The sequence below is a fragment of the Galeopterus variegatus genome, unplaced genomic scaffold (assembly GCF_000696425.1).
Source record: "Galeopterus variegatus unplaced genomic scaffold, G_variegatus-3.0.2 Scaffold9048, whole genome shotgun sequence".
NCBI classification, from domain to species: domain Eukaryota; kingdom Metazoa; phylum Chordata; class Mammalia; order Dermoptera; family Cynocephalidae; genus Galeopterus; species Galeopterus variegatus.
Genome location: NW_007735159.1, coordinates 21,965 through 42,760, shown reverse-complemented (window position 1 = coordinate 42,760; position 20,796 = coordinate 21,965). Strand labels below are relative to the sequence as shown.

Genomic DNA, 20,796 nt, shown 5'->3' with positions numbered 1-20,796 from the left:
ATATGCTACACATTAGAATTAGTCCCTCAGATCTATTCCTCTCTTGAATTGTAACGTTAGAAGCCTTAGAATCATTCTAGGCCACAGGAGACAGCTACACACATTTGTCTGCGAATAAAAACCTGCTAGTTTTTGATACACCATGAAAAGCTACTATTTATTAAATTGGAAACATTTAACTGTTTAGCCTATAATTAAACACTTAGACTTTACAGTACTCTGGCATGAATATGTATGTATGTGTAGCTGTGTGTATTTTTGTAAACATGAAGAAGCAAAATCCTTAACATGGAGTGTCTAGAAAATAATCAATAAATACATAAATATTTGGATCTCCATAATGGACAGCCCCCCCAAAAATAAAAACAAATAATGTTTATAAATTAGTGAGAAGATTGCATGTCACACTGGACATGCTGCTCAAAAGTGGACTTCTTTATCTGTGTGCTATATTAAATGAAATTCTATGGGCAATAATAAACATGGACTTACCTGCAAATATGCATTTAAATCCTTTTTTCTCTTTTCTAAAAAATCTCTATCCATATTATTAAAAGTTTTTTTACCAGGAAGCTTCAATATGCTTGATAGATTTTCAAACTATAAGACAAAAGACATTCAATTGTCTTTCTCAGTTTTTTATAAACAGGGAAAAAAATGTTCCTAATGACAATTTATCTACATATGAAAAGCATCTTCAACAGATAATTTTACAATATATTTTATTATATTAAGCAAAAATCACGAACAATCTATTGTCCAAATATCTCCAAAACATAGTCTAAGGTTATTTACTATAAAGAAGTATTTTAAATCAAGAATGACAAAACATGAATAACTGATGAAGATGGGTATCGGCAACATGGGGGTTCATTTTAACAGCTTCTAATTTTGCGATTGTTCAAAATTTTCATAAGGAAAGGTTTTAAGAAATATTTTGCTTAACAACTCTTGACTTGTAAATAAAGCATTGGCAAATAAAATTTTTAATGATCAAAGCTATGAGTTCCTGGCTTGTTAAAAAATCTAATAAAGTAATATTTTTATTACTTATGACTTCAAATCAATTAATCATTGCAATGGGTAATTATCAAACGCAGAAAAAGAAAATTTCAAAATATAGATAGTAGCTATATTACAACTTCGTATATATACAACTACGGTAAGCACTGATATCCTTCCCAGTCAACCACATGAAAAATAAACTCATAGTTTATATTAAAGAAAAAAATTAAGAGCCATCAGCATGTACAAGGGGGCTTTCAAAAAGTTCATGGAAAAATTTGTATTATCTTTTAATTCTATTTTTCCATGAACTTTTTGAGGTACCCTCATATTTTATCTTTGTAGAGCCACAAACACAAAGTAAATGTATTTACTATAAGTCTAACATTTACAGACAACACGTCAGTGCATCTTCAAAAGTCCATGATAGTAATTTGCTATGCCTTGCTGAAAAACAAATTAATTATGCTGGCTGCTAAAAGAGTGTAAGAGTGTCATTTAGCTAATGACCGTGTCTGGCCAACAGCCTGAAACTTCAAGCAGCCTCATGGCTTTCCCATGTGATACATATCCTGAAGTAAAACAACCTTTTAAAAACCATTTTTTGCGGGGCCGGCCCGGTGGCGCACTGGATAGTGCGCCGCTTGGGAAGCGCGGCGGCGCTCCCGCCCGAGGGTTCGGATCCCACATACAGACCGGTTCCCGCTCACTGGCTGAGCGAGGCGCGGGAGCAACGCCGAGGGTTGCGATCCCGTTGCCGGTCCCCGGTCCGGTACGGGGGCAACACTGAGGGTTGCGATCCGTTGCCGGACACGGAAAAAGACAAAAAATAAATAAATAAATAAATAAAAAACATTTTTTGCTTAAAACAACAACATCTCTAAAGATAACTAATTCCTAGAGCGGAGATTAAAGAGAAGAGGAAATAAAGAGGTTTAGAATAATTTCCATCCCCCAAACTGAAAGATTCTGATAAATTATTAAACAGAATGACAAATCTCATGGTTGGTTAGAACTGAAATTTGAAAAAATTAATTACATGTAATATAAAAAGTAAAAGGAGTTTTTTCGTTCCAGTCATGTCAGGAAAAACAAAAAAGCATAGGAGCAACCTACAGAGAAAATGTTATGCTGCAGTAATAGTCACGAATTTGGTGATTCACAAAAGTGTTAGAAATGGGTCCTCATCAAACATCAAATGTCCACCGGAGAGAACCTGGTTATATGAATTCAATTCTTTTTTTAAAAAAAGCACACTTTATGGAAGTACATTTACTTTTTCAAGGTATCCTAAAAGATATTTAATTTCTTCCAATATTACTTATCCATATAATATTAAACTACTGACTCAATTTTACAGAATGCATAGTTTATTCTGGGTATTATAGGCCTGAACTGTATTTCCTCAAAATTCATATGGCGAAACCTAACCTCTAGTATCTCAGATTGTGACTATATTTGAAAGCAAGGTCTTTAAAGAGGTGATCAAGTTAAAACAAGACTCCTAGGTTGGGTGGGTCCTAACTCAATCTGACTGGTATCCCTTTAAGAAGAGGAAATTTGGATATAAACAGAGACAGCAGGAATGCACATGTGTGTACATGCGCGCGCGCACACACACACACACACACACAAATGGCCATGTGAGGACACAGCAAGAAGGAGCCCATCTACAAGCCATGGAGAGAGAACTCAGAAGAAACCAAACCTGCAAACACCGTGGACTTCTAGCTTCCAGAATTGTTAAGAAAATAAATTTCTTTTGTTCAAGCCAGCTAGTCTGTGGTATTTTGTTATGGTAGCCCTAGCAAACCAATATATGAAGGGAATAGGGCAATATCTATTAAAATATTAAACCTTAACAAAAAGGAAAAAAAATAACCACCACAGTAACAGTTATTTTCTTAAAATCTAAATTATCAAAACAAACTCCTTTTTTAAGTTATCTGTCTGCAACAGGAACATAAATCACTAGCAGTTTTCTCAAATACAGTTATAATAAAAGTATGGGGGAAAAACAGGAAATTTAATACTCTATGTTAACCCATCTTATGGGTGGCACTTAAAGGATTATTTATAAGTACAAGCAAAAGGTAACCCATTCCCTGAAATAATATAATTTCACATGCCAAAAATTCATGAAAATATTTTTAAAAGGCTTGTAAAAGAAATTAGAAATTCACCAAAACAGAACTCACATAAATTAAAGGAATACGGCAGTGTTTACAAAGAACTCAAACACTATATATAAATCATAGACATTCTAAAACAAAGATTTTAGCTTTCTACGTTAAACATATTAGGGTTAGATTCCTAAATACATGACTGAAAAATTTAAAGAGCAGACTTGAAACTTGTATTAGAAGAATTCAAAATTTGTTATATATACAGATGCATATTTTTAGTCAATTGCCTTGCTGAATACTTAATATTACCATTTAAATCACTAGTATTTTATCTATTCTTATATAGATTTCACCCAATAAAACAGAAATGCACGGTATCTACTTGAATGTAAGCTCCTACAGGCAAAGATTTGGTATACCTTGTTTACTGTTATATCCCTAGCACCCAGAGAGTGCAGGCACACAAGAAATGCTCATTAAATACTTGGTGAATAAATGAATGGGCACTTCAGGCAATTTCTAAAACCATATGACATTCAACATTTTAATTATTTTCTTTTAATTTTATAAATTCCCATAAAATGTCAAATTAGACTATTAAAAGTCTTTAAAGAAAATAAATGATAGTTTATATATTTAGACTGGAAAAAAGTTTATATCACAAAGAAAATAAAATGAAACCTGTTCTAAAATAATTTTCCTTTAAGAACTCTACGGAATTAACATTTACTCATGTCGACAGGTGCACTGTTACCAACTGGTGAATTACAAGTCACTATGTTTTTCTTCCACTATTTTGTAGAAGATTTGAACTTAAAAAAATAAAGTCTGAACTAAAAGGCAAACAGTCTAAGTCTTATTTATAGATGCTAAATATTTTTGCTAAAACCTAATTTTCATTTACAAGCTTAGTATTTAATTTCTAGTGCTCTTTGAGCAATTTAAACATTTCAGTAATGACAACTACTATGACTTTATAAGAAACATCAAATCAAAATATGTCCACTTCGCCTGCACTAAACTGTTAGAAAAAGGAACGGTGCTATATCAATTTCATTTGATTTTTAGTGCTATATTAAAAAGGGATCCCTGCTTGGATCGTCCTATTAACAAAGTTTTTTCTTTTTTTTTTTAAAGCATGTTTTTCACTTATATTTGTCAATATGTAAACACAGTATTTACAGTCCTAGTCTAGAACATTTAAATTAGGCAATAACAGAAAGAAAATAACTATTTGCACAAAGAAAATTTCATATTAAACCAAATTCCCATTCATTTGCAACTAAATAAAACTGCTCTTAGAAATTCAAATTATTATTAAAATGATCATGTTTGGTTAAAATGTAAAAATGGAAAGAAAGATATAGGAGATAATGCTTTTAGAAAAATATTAAATAGGTAATATTCTGAAAAAGTAAAGCAATTATTTCTTCAGTGTGGGGCAGAAAATTCTTTCACCTCTGCAAACAAATCAACCAAAACGTGAAGAAAAGATCATTTAACATAAGAAGAGAAGAGAAGGTGTGTCTGAAGTTACTAATTTCCTTATGAATATGTCAAAATAGTGCTTTTAATATGGACTTCAAAAGTAAGTGCTAATGTTCTGTTTTTAGTCATTTTAAAGCTATTAATAGCTTACCTCCATTGACAAAATATTTTAATAAGAATACCATAACACCAACCATATTTTTTCCACTAGTTTAACTGAAAAAAATATTTTCTGTTTTCTAAAGTAGTACAATGTAATTTCAAAGCTTCAGAGTAGTACATCATTTCAAAGGTTCAGCTTACCCAATCAGATGTCACCTTTATTATCTTTATTTGTTTAATATCTGTTGTATATCTAAAAACCCTGAATGTATCAAAGACTCTGAAAAGCTAAAACAAGTTTCATACATCATCTATTCCAATTCATCTGGTGATACTTAATTTTTTCTAAGATAAGGAGAAGATAAAATATTTAATAAAAAACAGGGCAGAGAATTTACTTACATTTGCTATACTTAAAAGTCCTAATAGTTACTTATATAACACAAGAAGGTGTCTTTTGTAAGAATTAAAAACATTATTTGTTCAATGTAAAATGTATTTTAGGTTGTAGTTCAAAATAACTTAAGCAATGGATCAAGGATTTAACTGTTACAGTGTTGGATGAGGCTGCCTCTTAAAATAACTTTAGCTCTGAATTATGTCTCCAAAAAACAAAAGCAGAAAAAGTCCTATGCTAATCCCCATCCCTGCTTCAAACCAAACCCAAATACCTCTGGCAAAGCACAACACACACATACAATAATTTTAAAATCAGAAATACACATTGATTTTTACTTTTCTAAGGTACACCACTGATATTTTGTCACTAGTCCACAATGGTTAGGACTGATTAAAGTTTTCAACATTTGATTTATTGGTTACATGCCCAAGCTTATTCTAACACTTATACTAATTATACAAAAAATTCTTACCTACTTTCATTAACTTTAGTGAATATCTGAGCATCCTCAGAACAATTCAGAATCAAAATTGAATCAAGAAAGAACGTGAAGTACACAACTTTTAAGAAACCTCATTACCTGTTCAGTGATTCTCATGTGGAAATCGTGGAAGTCACTGTAACGACGATAGGTTTTCCACATCTCCTCATTGTTTAGACTGCGCCGATGTACAGTGATGGCATATAATGCATATGTCTTGCCATGATCATTACAAACGCCTGCCACAGCATATGGGTCATAGTCAGCATATACTAGTCATTTAAAACAAAATGAAGAACAAAAGACACAAAAAGGAGGAAGATGAAGAACAAAAACAAAAAAGACGACGTGAAATGAAGAAGAATATGAAATGACAGACTGAGACAAAAGGATGTCAACAAAGGATAAAATAGATCTCCATCCTCTGTACACACATACCCAAAGTATTACATATGATGGCTAAAAAACAAAATGATCTAAAAGTTTATAATGACACTACCTACCACAAAGTGGATGTCTACTTTGGATTCTCTTCCCAAAGAGCTTTTACCTATTATTAGTGATGTTGCCACACCACCACCTGAGTGTAGCATTAAGAGCCTCTCAAATTTAATACAGAAAAAATAGCAGAAACAAAATAATAACCTTTTGTATACTAGCCTTCAATATTCAGTCACATTTCAATTAAAATCTTTTCAACTAAACAGTGAAAAACACAGGATATGATTTATCTTCTGGCAATTCTCTTTCTCTTCAATAATATCAAAAATTCACTACTTGTAGTTTATTCTGGGGATTTTTTTTTTTTAAAGCATTTTACTATTGATTTGCCACATACCATCCAAGTTAGGTAGTCTTTAAAATCAAAACCTGTTCTTATTTTGTCATTTTGTACTAATCTTAAGTAAGAAGATACACTTTGAATCATTTAACTATTCTTTCTGATTTTCCATTTTTTTATTTCTCTGTGCTCTACTCTACTCCTAGGTCAGGTTTCTAAAAATTTACTGAAAAAAATTCTTACCTTATTTTCTCTCATTAACTCTCCCCTCATCTGTATCCAGTCTATTTCTTAATACATCTACTGAATTTAATTTCAATCACTGTATTTTTTGATTTCTAGAATTTTATTTGGTTCTTTTTTTTCCATACTGTTTATTCTAGCCTTAGGATTTATCTCTATGAATACTTTAAACATACTTATTTAAAAGTCTATTAAGACTGCCATCTCCAAGTTCTTAGAGCACAAATTTCTCATTTTCTGGGTCTGTTGTCTCTTCCTTATTGTGGTTCATATTTCTTCCTGTGGCTTTTAATTGCTTTCTGTAATCTCATTTTCAACAGGTATTATTTCACTGTGGGCCTTCTGAATGTCCTGGGCTATGGAAGCACTCACAGTCACCAGTGTCACCATTGTTAACTACTAGTTTCAGTGGTTCAGAAACAATTTAAAACTAACTCTCTGGCTTGAAACCCTGTGGTATGCAATCACTTGAGAACAGCTAAATCCAGACACATTTTTGATGGGGATACAAGCTGGGCTTTCGATATCTTATGGGTGATAGATACCATTTCCAATCACGATCTTGACATTTCTTGTCCTTTCCACTGAAGGTTGGCTAAGTTTTTCCAGTTCCTCTTTTGCATGAAACTGCCCTTTGTGACCTTGGGCTTTATGAAAAAGACTTGGTTCCATATTCCCAATGGCATTGGACTATCCCTGCCTCTTCTAAACTCAAGGGCACGATAATGCTATCAAAATCAAGATAGTAGTCTTTATGCTACAAAGAGCCCCTTGGCTTCAGTGCCTTTTCACTTTCTGGAATTTGTTTTTCCTCATAGTCTATGGCTCTTGTAGATGTTCCCTTTCGGCTATTTTTATATTGTTTTCAGCTTTTCTATCTGTGGAAGGCAGGATTTCCCATAGCAGTTTAGACTATCATATTGACCGGAAGTCTAAAACTGATCTTCTAGTAATGAATTATATTGATCTGTAACTGTGGGAAAAAAAGGTGGTCAAGTTTTGGAGCTGAGTAAGTATTTTGCTATGTTATAAATAATTAGACAAAGAAGGGTCTGTGTCACTTCTTAGTAAATTATTTTAATAGCTAAAAGCTAAAAATCTATATTGGCTGGGGTATTTGGCCAGAAACCTCTCTCAGGCTTTTACCAAAATTTTTCTAAGATTTGCACTTTCTACTCAAATTTGTCTTTCCTACCCTTTCCATTTAATATCAGTGTTTCTAATTTAACAAAATGTAAGACTAGGAATAGACTTTGATCATCTTGTTCTACAGAGGCTTTAACTATAGGTAGCTCTATTATTAAGTTCACCTCTTCTAATCATCTTTCTCTCAGGGACCACTGCAGATCAAACAGCACAACACTTTTTCATCAAGTTAGAAAACCACACTTTCTCAATGGAGTTAGTATGGCAACAAGAAAATGGTTTTATCAGTTGTGTCCAACATAGGTTTGGGAAAGGAAAACAGAAAGCAGAGGCCAATTAGTCAGCTAATCATAACCAATTAGGAGTTAACAAGAGCAAGGAGAACAACAAGGAATCGAAAAGGAGAGAATAAAGTAATGTAAGAAAGCATTCTAAAAAAGAATAATCAGGATTTGTCACAAATTGATAGGCAGGGGAGATCAGCCAGAGTTGCACATACAACAGGAAGAATGATGAAGTTATTATAAAAGAAATGCAGAACACAGAAAGGTAATTAAGAAGATAATGAAGTTAAACATACCAATTTTGAGAAAGTGGTGATATTGCTAGAAGGTTTTGTTTTCATTAGACCAAGGCTACTCATAGCAGGTAATCTTCAAATTATTTGTTACTAGTCCATAATTAGGTAAGAAACTAGTATCAGAATATGAATCAACCTCATCACTAATTACACTGTTTAATCTAGCCAATACTTTTTAAAGCAAGACTTCTTGAAGGAAGCAGTACACACCAGAGTCCATCCAGCAACCTTTGAGTAGCACTACACTAGACTCTAAGTTTTTACTTCCTGTAATAGAGATGTTAAGGACGTGGGATCTACAATCAGAGACTCTGCAGTCTAATTGGTAAAATAAACATTTATTGAACAAACACTAATAAATGATGCCTATCATGTATAATTAGTAATGTAATAATTAGTTCCATAACAGCCTTATGAGGTAGGTATTATTATTATTATCCTATTTCACAGATGAGGAATTGAGGTACACAGAAGTTAAGAAACTCACACAAGTTCACCCAACTATTAAAAGTGGCAGAGCTAGGAGGTGAACCCAAGCAATTCGGTCAAAATGCTGTGCTCTTAACCACTATACTCCTCTACCTCTTCAGTATCTATGCATAAGTGTGTCTGACAGAAATAACAATTTTTTAAAAATGCATAGCACAGAGCTTCCATACATTTTAAGAAGCTAATAAATACTTCTTGAATAAACAAATGGACAAAGCAGCTAAAAAATCAGAACCCTCAGAAAAGAGAAAGATCAGGATTAGAAATGTGGGCATGAGTGTCTTCCTCTAGATATAAAAGTTTAAGATCTCCAAGAAATAAAAAGACAAATACTAAACATTCCCACTTTAACAAAGGCTCTCACATTTGGAAGACAAGCCAAAAATGAAAATAGAGATTTTTTAAAAATTTTTTTAAATGTGAGGAAGAAAAGAGTGGGACAACTATATCAAAAGCTAGAAAGAAAAGCAACAAGACCTCTGGTTTTATGAATAACAGTGTCACCTAACGACCTGTAAGAGTAGAGTAATCTATGCACCAACGATATGTAAAAAATAAAGTAACAACTGAGTCAGCAATTATAGATAATTTATTCCAGAAACGTAGCAGGGAACAGATTGCAAAAATGAGACCCCAGCTCCACTAAGAAGCAAAAAGAAAGAAGGATGTTTTTTACTGCAAATTAATATCTGTTAAAGTACACTTATACTATAAAATCTCCTTTCAGTTTCTGAAATTCAAGCATGAAATTGAATTGAGGTGTATGCCTCAGTATGTTCACAGTTCAGTACTTAATATGATAGACAGACTAGGATATTCTAGGACTAGTAAAAGGCCAGATGAGAAGAAACTATCATTATCTAATATTCATTAGCCTTATCTAATAACGCAATGGCAATGATGGAAATTTTTTCTTGGTTCACTATCAATTCTGCACATAGGCTGAATCACCAAGATTTAAAGGTTTCTCACTCCATTCAAGTATTTTTTGAACTTCTTCAAATTCCTATACCCAGAGGCTTCATTCTCCCCAGTTATCTAGTCTGATTTTGCATGTATGAAAAAAAAATCATCTCCCCAAAAAAGATTTAATAAGAATCGTGCAGACAATTATCGGCCATTTTCAAGTACAAAAAGGAAAATATCGGTTTCAGAGCTTATTAGAAACGACAAAATGCTTAGAATCTGCATTTTCAACTGTTAACAGTAACAACTTTAGAGAGAGGAAATACCCAAACACACAAGCAAATAAACATTACAGAATTTAATGAAGAACATGCTCCAGAAAAAAAAGTAACTTAAATGACTACAAAATAAACAAATGGTTTGAAAAAATAAATCCAGAAAATAACTTAGGGATATAATAATCAATAGTTTTAAAGTCATAATTATACTACAAAATCTCTTACCAGTATCTGAAATATAAGCGTGAAGTTGTACTGGGTCATCAGAAGATACATTTGAAAGGTCATCTAAAGACTGTAAAAAAATCAGGAAACAAAATTTTTTAATTTTATAGAAAAGAAATATTAAAGAACTTCCACAGCATACATGCATTACTCATCTTTGCACCATGTAAAGTTTATATTATTTGCATCCCTCCAGACTCCCCCTTAATAATCCTCTCCATTTATACTAACAGTAGAGAAAAAAAACAAGATTGAGCACTGCTAAAAACTATAAACAAAATAATTTAGTAACCAACTTAATATATCAGATTATTTCTTCCTTCATTGCTTGTCCATATACTGTAACTTGCTACTTTTCAATTACATTCAATATATAGCAAGAAAAAACTGGATAAAAATAGACATATTCTTAAGTTAATACTTTAATTTTTAAATGTTGAATATACTAGAGCCAGCTCTGTATTCTTTAAGACTTTTGTTAATTTAGAAATAATTTCATTAGTTAGCTTAGATTCCTTATGTATTAAGTGAAAAGAGTACATACATCATAGGGTTATGTGAGGATTAAATGAGAAAAACATTTTGAAAACTGCCTACTCCAACAAATGTTAGCTATTATTATGATTACTTATTAAGTGACATGATCTGTAGACTAAGATATATTTTAAATAATTAATTTTCAAAAATAATTCCACAAACAAGAATGATTATTGATTGACCCAAAATAAATCTTTGGGCTTTGGGTCTAGATTTTAAAAATCATTTTTTCCACATACACATACACCCACACATACATAAAAGGGAACATAATGAGATAATAAAAGTAGAATGTGCACAGAAAGTTAACATGGCAACCTGAAAACTGCTCTTGTTAGGAAGGACTGTTTGCAAGGTTGTCCCTTGGATGGCACCTAGGAACTGAGATTTAGAGAATCCCACCATTCTCTAATTGATAAGAGTGGCTTAACTGTACCTAAATTGTATGTACAAACAACGTGGTTTATGCTGAACACCTGTCTTCCTACTGGGAGTGTGAAATTTTGGTGTGTGCTAGACAGAGCACGGGCTGTGTGATTTTTAAAAGTTAAAGAACATCTGATATAACACTATTGTTGATTTGCTTTAATGTTTTGCTAAACGTTTATACTTTGTTTAGTAACAGAACATTTACTCAAGGTTATTTTAGAAATAAGTGTAGGTGACAACATAAGACAATGAACCTCTAAATCATTTAGCTATTACAAAAGGTTCAAAAGGTTTAAAAGAAAAAATAATGTAGGTGGAGGGAAAAACAAAACAGCAATCCCCCACCTCTTCCCTCCCTCCCTTCTACACAGTCAAACTCTGGACTAAAACCTTCACAGAACACTAACATTTCTTCTTACCAGCATTTTAGTAAATAAGCTATTCAATGGAGAGGCTGGATATATAAAAGAACTAAAATGTTCATTATTTCACACTTCACTCTGAATATATGAAATGCCAATGACAGTTTTTATGCTAAAAACATGTCGTGTAGTTGCTGTAAAACTCTGTAAGCTTAAAAAAATTTTTTTTTACATGACCTAAATTTATTTTAGTGTAGACTTTAAGAAGCATCCAGAAGCTTTTGGTTATCCCAACTGGTTTTATATTTCTTTTCTAAATACAAGAGAAGAAAAACCATTCCAATGTAATCATTTATGTGTAACAGATTTACTGCCTATCATAGGACTAACCAAAGAGTCATATAAACACACTAAATATTGAAACTGAAAATAATAAAATCAATTTCTTTATAAAATGCAACTGCAATTATGCAGGTGTGACCTAAACATATCCTTTAAAATAAAAATGAAATATTTTTAAGTTCTAATTGACAGATGCCTTGTATGCAAATTTAACATTTCTTCAAAAGCATAATAATTTCTTATAATACTAAAGGATGATTTGGGGGCTTGTAAACATATCATTTATTTACATATGTCAAGTCTCAGCCTTTCACATTATTTTCAAGTCACCTTAATAATTAAAGTACCCTTTGTAGTACTTACCAAATTTATGCTTCCTGTAGGAGATCCATTAAAAGATTCTGTAGGAGGAAAATTCAACTTAGTATACAGTAAAAAACTTTTGAGATGATTGCTTTATCTAAAGTTCAAACACCAAGAATGAAAGTCACATAGCCAAGACATTAGCAGAAAAGTAAAAAAGAAACTGTGGTATACTCCCAAACTCCTAATCCTTTAAGTCCTATGATTTTCCAAGCCTGGCATTTCAGTAAAAATATATATGTAACTGAGAGCTAGCCAAAAAAACCAGAAGGGGGGCATTCATGTACAGGAGAGCCATTATTAAATATTTTTATTCTCATAGTATCATATTAAGTTGCCTAATACAATGTAAGCATAAGGAAAACACTGCAGAGTGAATGAAGCCCACTGGGAAATATCAGCACTATTTTGTTATTTTTGTATCACTGGATTAAGAAATAACACAAATTTGTCTTCAGTGTGATGGATTAAGTCTACTTATTCTTAGTAGTAGATTTGGCTCAAAAACAATCTAAAGTCTAGATTTTTAAATTAAATTAATTCATCAAAAGATATTTAAAATTCCATATTCAAAGCCACTGAATTAAAAAACAACTAGAAAAGGTTAATTTTTAAAATTAATGTTACAGACTAAGTCAATTATAGATTAAAATTAATGTCAAGCAATAATCTTTTCCCTCAGGGTTTTATTGTATATCTAAGCAAATTAAGTTTCCAATTAAGGTGTCCCTCTTAAACACGAATGAATCTATGGTAAAGCAACATTCATATAGAATATAAAGTTAATGTATGGTTTTTAGCACTAAAGAGCTTACTTATAAATTTGTTAATCTAAATGGGTCTTTAAAATGCAAGATTGGATTATTTTTACAAGGAGGCAGCTGGTATTGCCTTCCAACTTAAACAACTCTAAATGCCCAATAACTTTTCTTGGTTCCTCAGAGCTGGGTTCTCACAAGGTAAACAGAAAATTTCACCTAGAATTATCCCTTGGTTAATAGAAAGGTGATAATTAAAATGAGTAGCAAACGGTTCTCTATCCTCTTTAATCAATTACATGCCTCCTACCTCTTCTGTGGTCTGCCCACTTCTTAAATCTTCCCACCAAAGACAAGTCAAGTTAAAAGGATAATTCAGGAGCAAAATAAGGCATACTTTACTTTCTTGATCTATAATAATCATAAGTTCCAGAAATAAAGTCTAAAATCAATTTTGGTCCACATTTAATCGAGAATTTGATAACTGCCTATAAATATTAGAAAACAAAGTACTGTTTGAATTGGTGAGAAAAACAATGTGACTGAGATTAAAATTTTAAAAGGAAATCATAATTTAAATATTTTTATAAAACTGTGAGGCCTTGTTTTAATAAAGAGGAAAAATCTACTTTTAAAATAATTTAAAGCTGAACTAATAAATGAAAGCAATCAAGAATAAGAAAGAGAAAGAGAAAGGGAGAAAAGGAAGAAGAGGAGAGAAGGGGAGGAGAGAGAGCACGCACAAGAAAGCCATCCAGCTATCTACATAGTGAAGTTCAGATAAGTAGAAATGAAATTTCTTCTCCAGCAAAGAAAATCCACTAGAGGATACTATCATACATGATAAGACTTGGGCCATTAAATTTAGGTTCAATTATACACTGCATTTTTCAAAAATAGACTAGACAATTATTTCAGAATGTCTAAAAAGTAGTCAAAATGTCAGAATGCCTAAAAAATACATGAAGTGCTGAAAAGCTTAATTTTAGTCAGAAAACTAATTTATAACAAAAAATGTCAGGAAGGCCTATTTTTCATTAAATAATCTTATAGAAAGAAGTAAATCATAAGCATTGCCGTTTGAAAAAAGTTGTATCAATGACCTAAAACCTAGACAATGACAGTAACACTGACTGCTATTTTTAATAAGGTTGTATGTTATAACTATCAATCTACATACATTTTGTCAAACAGTTTTTAAAAAGGGATAGGTAATTTCTCAGGATAAGATGTATAAAAACTCATCACTTAGGACATAAAATGTTAGAAAGCAATGTCCTAGAAAGACAATAAAATATATAAGTATATAATTCTAAACTACAATCAGTGATTTAAATGTACTCAATGACTGATTTATGAGAAGCACATTTACTTCAGATCAAAACCAGTTCCAGAAAAAAAAACTTTTCTACTCTGTTTTATGTTTTATGTAATTATGAGGTTTTGGGAAATTTGAGATTGCTCATCATAGTTTGCTTCCATTCGCTGCAGAAAAGACATAAATGGAAGCTAAAAGTCAATTTAAAAGACTTTGGAAGAGGTCTTATGTTATAGGATCAAAAACTACTCCTACATAATATATTGCTACTATCTCCATTTTAAATTACATTTTACTTAGAAGCTCACACAATTGATTCTGACTCAATTTATCTGCATTCATTCTGGGTCATACAGCAAATCCATTTCATAAATACTAAGAAATTTCTAAAAGAGATGATATTAATATAAAAAGAAACGTTTACAATAATCATTTTAGGATGATTAGCTGATATACAGTGGCTATTGCAAATTTCATAGTAGCTCTACAAAAGAACACTTTTCAACAGACAGGAAATACAGATATACTATATAATAAAGTAGAGGTACATTAAATTTTACTATTCAGCTCCCACAGAAGTACTCTGTTTTTTTAAACACTTCCTTAATTACGCAATCAAATCCAGTTAAAATTATTCAATTTTACAAATAATTCAGAAAAAAATATTATTTTTAAAACCTAAGGTATCAGATCAACAATCAATATAAAAGTGATTAAAACTGGAATGTAAACTTCTGTAACTAGATTTCTTAGATTGTTTTAAAAATAAAATATCACTAGCATAGGCAGAGAGGCAGGAGGTAGAAGAGAGGAGAGGCTTGGAATCTTCCAGAATAGAAGTATTTTTTAAAGCAGTGCTCGCTACCCAACAGATCTGTTATATTTCCATTCCCAAGTGGTCTTATCCATAAAACCTCTTGATCAGTAAATGGTCATAATTAAAGCACTGTCTTAAAGTAATTACTTAATCTATTCTTTCCTACTCATTTTTTTATTTACATTGCTCATTTACTTAGTAGAACATACCAGAAAGTTCAACAAACCTATAACAGTTAATTTTCTGTCTCTCTGGAGAACCCTAACACAAAACCCTAGATATTTAATTAGACTTTTTTAATAAATACTTCAGAATTGAATCACAAGTAAAATGGTCATTGGGCCTAAGAATTTAGAGATTTGTATTTTAAGGGCTGTCTCTCCTACTATTCTTAAATAACTCACTATTTACTAATACAAACTGATACTTGCATTTTAGTTTATAAATCATTTTCATATCCACAATTCCACATAAATCTGACAGTAACTCTGAGGTAAGATATTATGAGAATATTATTCCAGATTTACATCACACAGGTGATAAGTAGTAAAACATGAGTAAACTTAAGTCTGTTTTTTTCACTATACCATACTAATAGGTCTCAGTGTCCTTATTTTAAAAAAACGAAAAGATAGAATAAATTACTCTTGTGGTTTCTTCCAGCTCAAAAGTCTCTCACACTATGCAGATATGAAAAAGGATATAATTAAAGATAGACAAAAACTGTAGTTTTTTATAATGCTTTATAGTTTAGGGTACACTCGAGTCATTACTTACCTCATTTAATCTTCTCAATAATTCTGTTAATCATAAATATTATTACTTACTACTGAAAGGGAAACTGCCATAAAAATATGTGAGTGACCCATCTCAGGAAAACATTCTTTTTAGAAGTCAAGGCTTCTATAGTTATATTCTAATCTGCTCTTAAATTTTCAACATTTTAACTTAGTACAGTAACTAAACTTTGTCACTGATTTACAGACTTTTTAATATATTACAATTTATATTTAGGCAACAAAAACATTTTTTATTTTATTTAAAAGGTCTTTTTTTTTGTAAACAGAATATACATGGAATATATATGTATGTGTGCGTAAAACGTGTGCTACCTTACCTCCATCCCCATCATCTGATCCTCTGAAACTAGGATCTTTTAACATATCCAGCTCAGCTAACATGCGCACATAGAGTGCATTCTGTCTGAAGGAAGGATAAAATCTTTCATCTCGTAGCATCAATTCATATACCTTATAGAAACAAATCAGGATATTCAATAATTAATACATATATATGGTGATTTTCACTAAATAAGAGTTCACCAACAGCTATATTGAGGTCTTGCCATAAATCATAGTTACAAGATGTCAGCAATAAAACTACAACACAACTAATGATTTCTTCTGGTCCCTCCAGTAACTAAATTACAATGAAAAGGATCCTACTGCAACACAAGTCACATGACAGCAGGTTATATAAAATGTTCTAGGAAGTAGCGTTTTCTAAGAAACAGGTACCCATAAAGGCTCAAAGCTCCTATTAAAATGAATTTGGGAAGCATGTTATTTAAACATCATCAGTTTATCAAATTCTAAGACTGGAATATCTGGCTTTTCAGTCAGATTCAACTAAAATAACTCAACATAAGGATTTTCATCAATGGTCAATCAAATAAATAAACAATTGGTCTATACTTTGGAACTGACAGGTATTTATTGCCATAACTTATCATCTTAGACACCACTTTACTGTACTTATTTTTTTAATGTTTCAGTATCTTTTTAGGAAACTAATTACATGCACATAAAAATATACACTTTCTTCAAGAAAGATAAAACGATAAATGTTGTACATAATACCTTCCTTTGAATGTCATCAAAGATTTCAGGGGTTGGATCTTCATGATTCAAAGTATCTGCTAATTTTGCTACTAAATAGTCATCAACAGTAACTCTTGGAGATGCCTAACAAACAGAAAAATAACAGAATAATCTCTGTAATTTCTAAACACAAGTTAAGACTCAATAGTAAGAGAATTAATAATGGATCATATTATTGAAAGTAACTGGCAAATAAGAATCATTGGTTTGTAAATAACACCTTGATATTTTAAGATGCTGAAATAGAGTTAAAGTTTCTCTTCATCACGCACTATGTAGCAGGCTGATAGACAAACATGGACTTAATCCTTGACTTTTGCTGAGCAACTTCTCACTAGGCCTCATATACTCCATTTGTAAAATGAAGATAACACCACATAAATAAGGTTATTTAAGATTATTGTAAGGACTAAAAGAGATCTGTGTAAGACATATAGCATAGTGTCTAGCACACTGTCATTAGGAGTTAGTGTTTAGTATTCAATACTACTACATATGTATTAACACAATTTTTAAAAGAATAAGCTATTTAACTTATTTGACTACAGAATCTTTTTGAATGGGCTTTTAAACACTATCATTATCCTAAATTTGTTTTTATAACTAATGCTACAGCAAAGTTCCAATGTGATACAGGAGGGGGAAAATCTGAGAAGTTAATTTGTTCCAAGAACTCCTATTTCAAAGTACATAAAGTGACAGATTCTACAAAATCTGAACTTTAAATTTCAAAAATTATTTTATTAAAAGAAAGAAATGCTGAAAAGCTAGGCATGTTAAAAAACTTCATCATGTCAACCTTTGAATTTTTAGTTTTGACGGCTCTGTAAACGAGTGCTAAAGATTGTAACTTTTAGAGAAACTAACAAAAAATGCATTGTTTAAATAATTTCTCTATTCTATCCAATAAAATGTCTAAGGAATCTACTAGATAAATTAAGAAAGGAGAAAAAGAAATAAACAGCAATAAGTGTGTAGGAAAAGAGTCATATTACGTCTAATGCTGCCTTGTCAATTCAACACTCTTGTTAGTAAACCCAAGTAGGTTGTATGTTTTGGGGGAGGGTCCCCTGAAATAGGAACAGTAGAACAAAACAACTTGTATGTGATAAAGATAAGAAGGGAATACTGATGTCAGTTGGTTTTGCCCTTTCATCTGCCCTCTAAGCTCACTAAATTCAACTAGGAAATAAAAAGACAAATTTGAAAATAATATTTATATTTATTTAATTTTTAATTTTTCTTGTATATCTCAAATACACAGAATTGGATTAAGCCACATCCTTGGTGTAGGATAACCAGCACTTTCAGAGAGCCATCATGGGACACAACCATTCAGGACCCCCTCTCTCAAAAAAAAGTAATACAGAATAAATATTTATATGCATTTCGTATTACTCTAACATAAAAATATAAAAATAGTACTTACCTGTTAATCTATTCTTTACTTTCTACACGGATGTGATTATTTAAACAAAGCAATAGAATTAATTAACAGTGGCAATTAGTGGTAACAAAACTAATTAACCAAATAATCTGTGTTAGAAAAATGTAACAATAGTTTCTAATGTTTCTGTCCTCTGATACAGTAATCTAACATTTTTAAAACTCTTCACTGGGTATTTAAATTTTGTAAATTATATTATTTTTTATTATTAAAATATAGAAGTGTAATACTTTTTAAAAGCAGAATATACTTACAAAAATAATTATATTTAATAAAAACAATGTCTTTTATATCTGTTCCATAATGCAGTAATGTGTTTTTACTTTTTCTGTTTCCTTTTCTAATAATACTTCTTTGAGTTGCCTACAGCCTTTAGGACAACCTTTCCTTTTAGGTAGTGTTACAACTGAAAACAGCCAAACATAAAATCTACTTTGACTTTCAGCTCTGCTCTTTTCAGGCCAGATTCATACTTATTTCAATTTCTGTCAATCCAATATGATGACATCAAGTTAAATATCCTTCCAACAAAATAATTTCAGCATGCAATAACTGGGGTTTTGTTTACTCAAAACAGCAGGTTTTTATATCTATAGGAATTTGCTTTCAGTTCTAAAAAAAAAAAAAAAACCCCAAAACCAAAAACAAAAAAACAAGTACAACGACTTTGTATGTATGGCTTGTTTGATCGGTAGAACAGCTGATTGTCAATCACGTCCTTGGCATATATAAATCCATCAAACAGGCCATACATGTCTAAAATGTCCATTTTTAAATACTTTGAAGAATAAAAATGTCATCATAAGTTAAATCTCTCTTTCTCCGGAAAAATGGCTTAAAACACAGATAATTTATACTTTTACAACTGAAATTGGATTCTAAATAAATTACAGTTTTAGTAAAGAAACAGAAAATCCTGTTTAATTTGGGTGACTTTTTTTTTTTTTTGATTCTCCAGTAGTCTTATTTTTTTTTAAATGAGTCATTTTGTTCACTTTGAGATTTTGTTACTGCCTACACATAACAGGAAACAACTCAGGTTAGTCAATTCATCCTTGTCTAGGCACTTTTTGGCTCTTCAAAGATGATTCACCAGTTTTAGATAAATTTACATAAATTTCTGTTTATTGTAATCCTTTTCTCCACTCTCATTCTCAAAGTATCTTCAAGTTATAGGACATTCTGTCTTGTCTAACACTTTAAAAATATGATTTTATTGAAGGCCAACATTGTAGCATCTCTCCTACAGCTGGATAAACTGACAGCCACCTTGCAGACACACATCTAAGGAAGTTATCTCCTGATATTTTTATAATGTCAAAAATCTCATTAAGTGTTTCTCCATGTTTTGAGGAAACTAAAAAGTGACCAAAAACTTTCATTGTGAACGTGTCAATATCAGAGGCAAGGAAATCATATCCACTTTAGCAGTGTTATGAAGAGGGAATACATGACATTTATCAGGTAAAATCTTTTCATTTTCATTAGATAAAAAGTTTATGGACTGAATGAAATTTGTCAAAATTTACATTTCCATAATATGCCAAATATGCATAGAAGAACAAAGTGTGTTTTATGTTTCGTAGTTTATTAAAATCTTAGAAATCAAGAAGATATCTGCAACTCCATTTTTCAAATCAAAGTACTGTACTTATAAGCTATGGGATACATACTTTTGTTACCATAATTTGATGCATCACTTGATATACCATAGAAAACATGCTTACTGGTAAGATGACAGAATCAGCTCCAAACTTTAAAGAGCCAAAACACCTGTTACCAAAATTCCCTTGTTTGCCCATAGGACATTTTAGTTCAAACCTCTGAATCAGGAAATATAACTTTACTGTTTTACAGAGCAATCAAGGGAACAATAGGCCAATCTACGTTCATTTGTGCAGTATGCCCAAGTTAATTTAGCAGCCACTATTTTCAACTGATCATTGGTCTCTTTTGGAGACCTGAAAAACCTTTTCATTGATATAGAAGTATTTCAAATATTCAGAATCCATATGTGTTTTATGGCCTAGCATATGGTCTATTGTGGAGAATCTTCCACGTGTTCTTGAAAATAATGTGTATTTTGTTTATGTTAGGTGAAATGTTCTATAGATGCATTAGGTCTAATTGCTTTACAGTGGTGTTCTATATTTTTAGTGATTTTCCACTGAAGAGTTCTATTAATCATTGAGACTGGAGTATTAAAGTCTCTAACTATTATTGTTGAATTTTTTGCTTCATGCTTTTGGGAGACTTGTTGTTAGGTGCATATATGTTTATAATTGTCTTATCA

At 31.4% G+C, this 20,796-nt stretch overlaps 1 protein-coding gene across 1 annotated transcript in view; it reads right to left on the bottom strand.

Annotated features, from left to right (window-relative positions):
• The window catches only part of SNX13 (sorting nexin 13), a gene marked incomplete at its 5' end in the record, with an annotated part of 59,611 nt that overhangs the window by 22,705 nt on the left and 16,110 nt on the right, over positions 1-20,796 (bottom strand). Inside the window, 6 exons of the mRNA XM_008593367.1 lie at positions 493-600; positions 5,702-5,841; positions 10,251-10,320; positions 12,284-12,321; positions 16,294-16,426; positions 17,036-17,140. Of these exons, the coding sequence (XP_008591589.1) occupies positions 493-600; positions 5,702-5,841; positions 10,251-10,320; positions 12,284-12,321; positions 16,294-16,426; positions 17,036-17,140 (594 nt within the window). The remainder of the gene's footprint in view (positions 1-492; positions 601-5,701; positions 5,842-10,250; positions 10,321-12,283; positions 12,322-16,293; positions 16,427-17,035; positions 17,141-20,796) is intronic.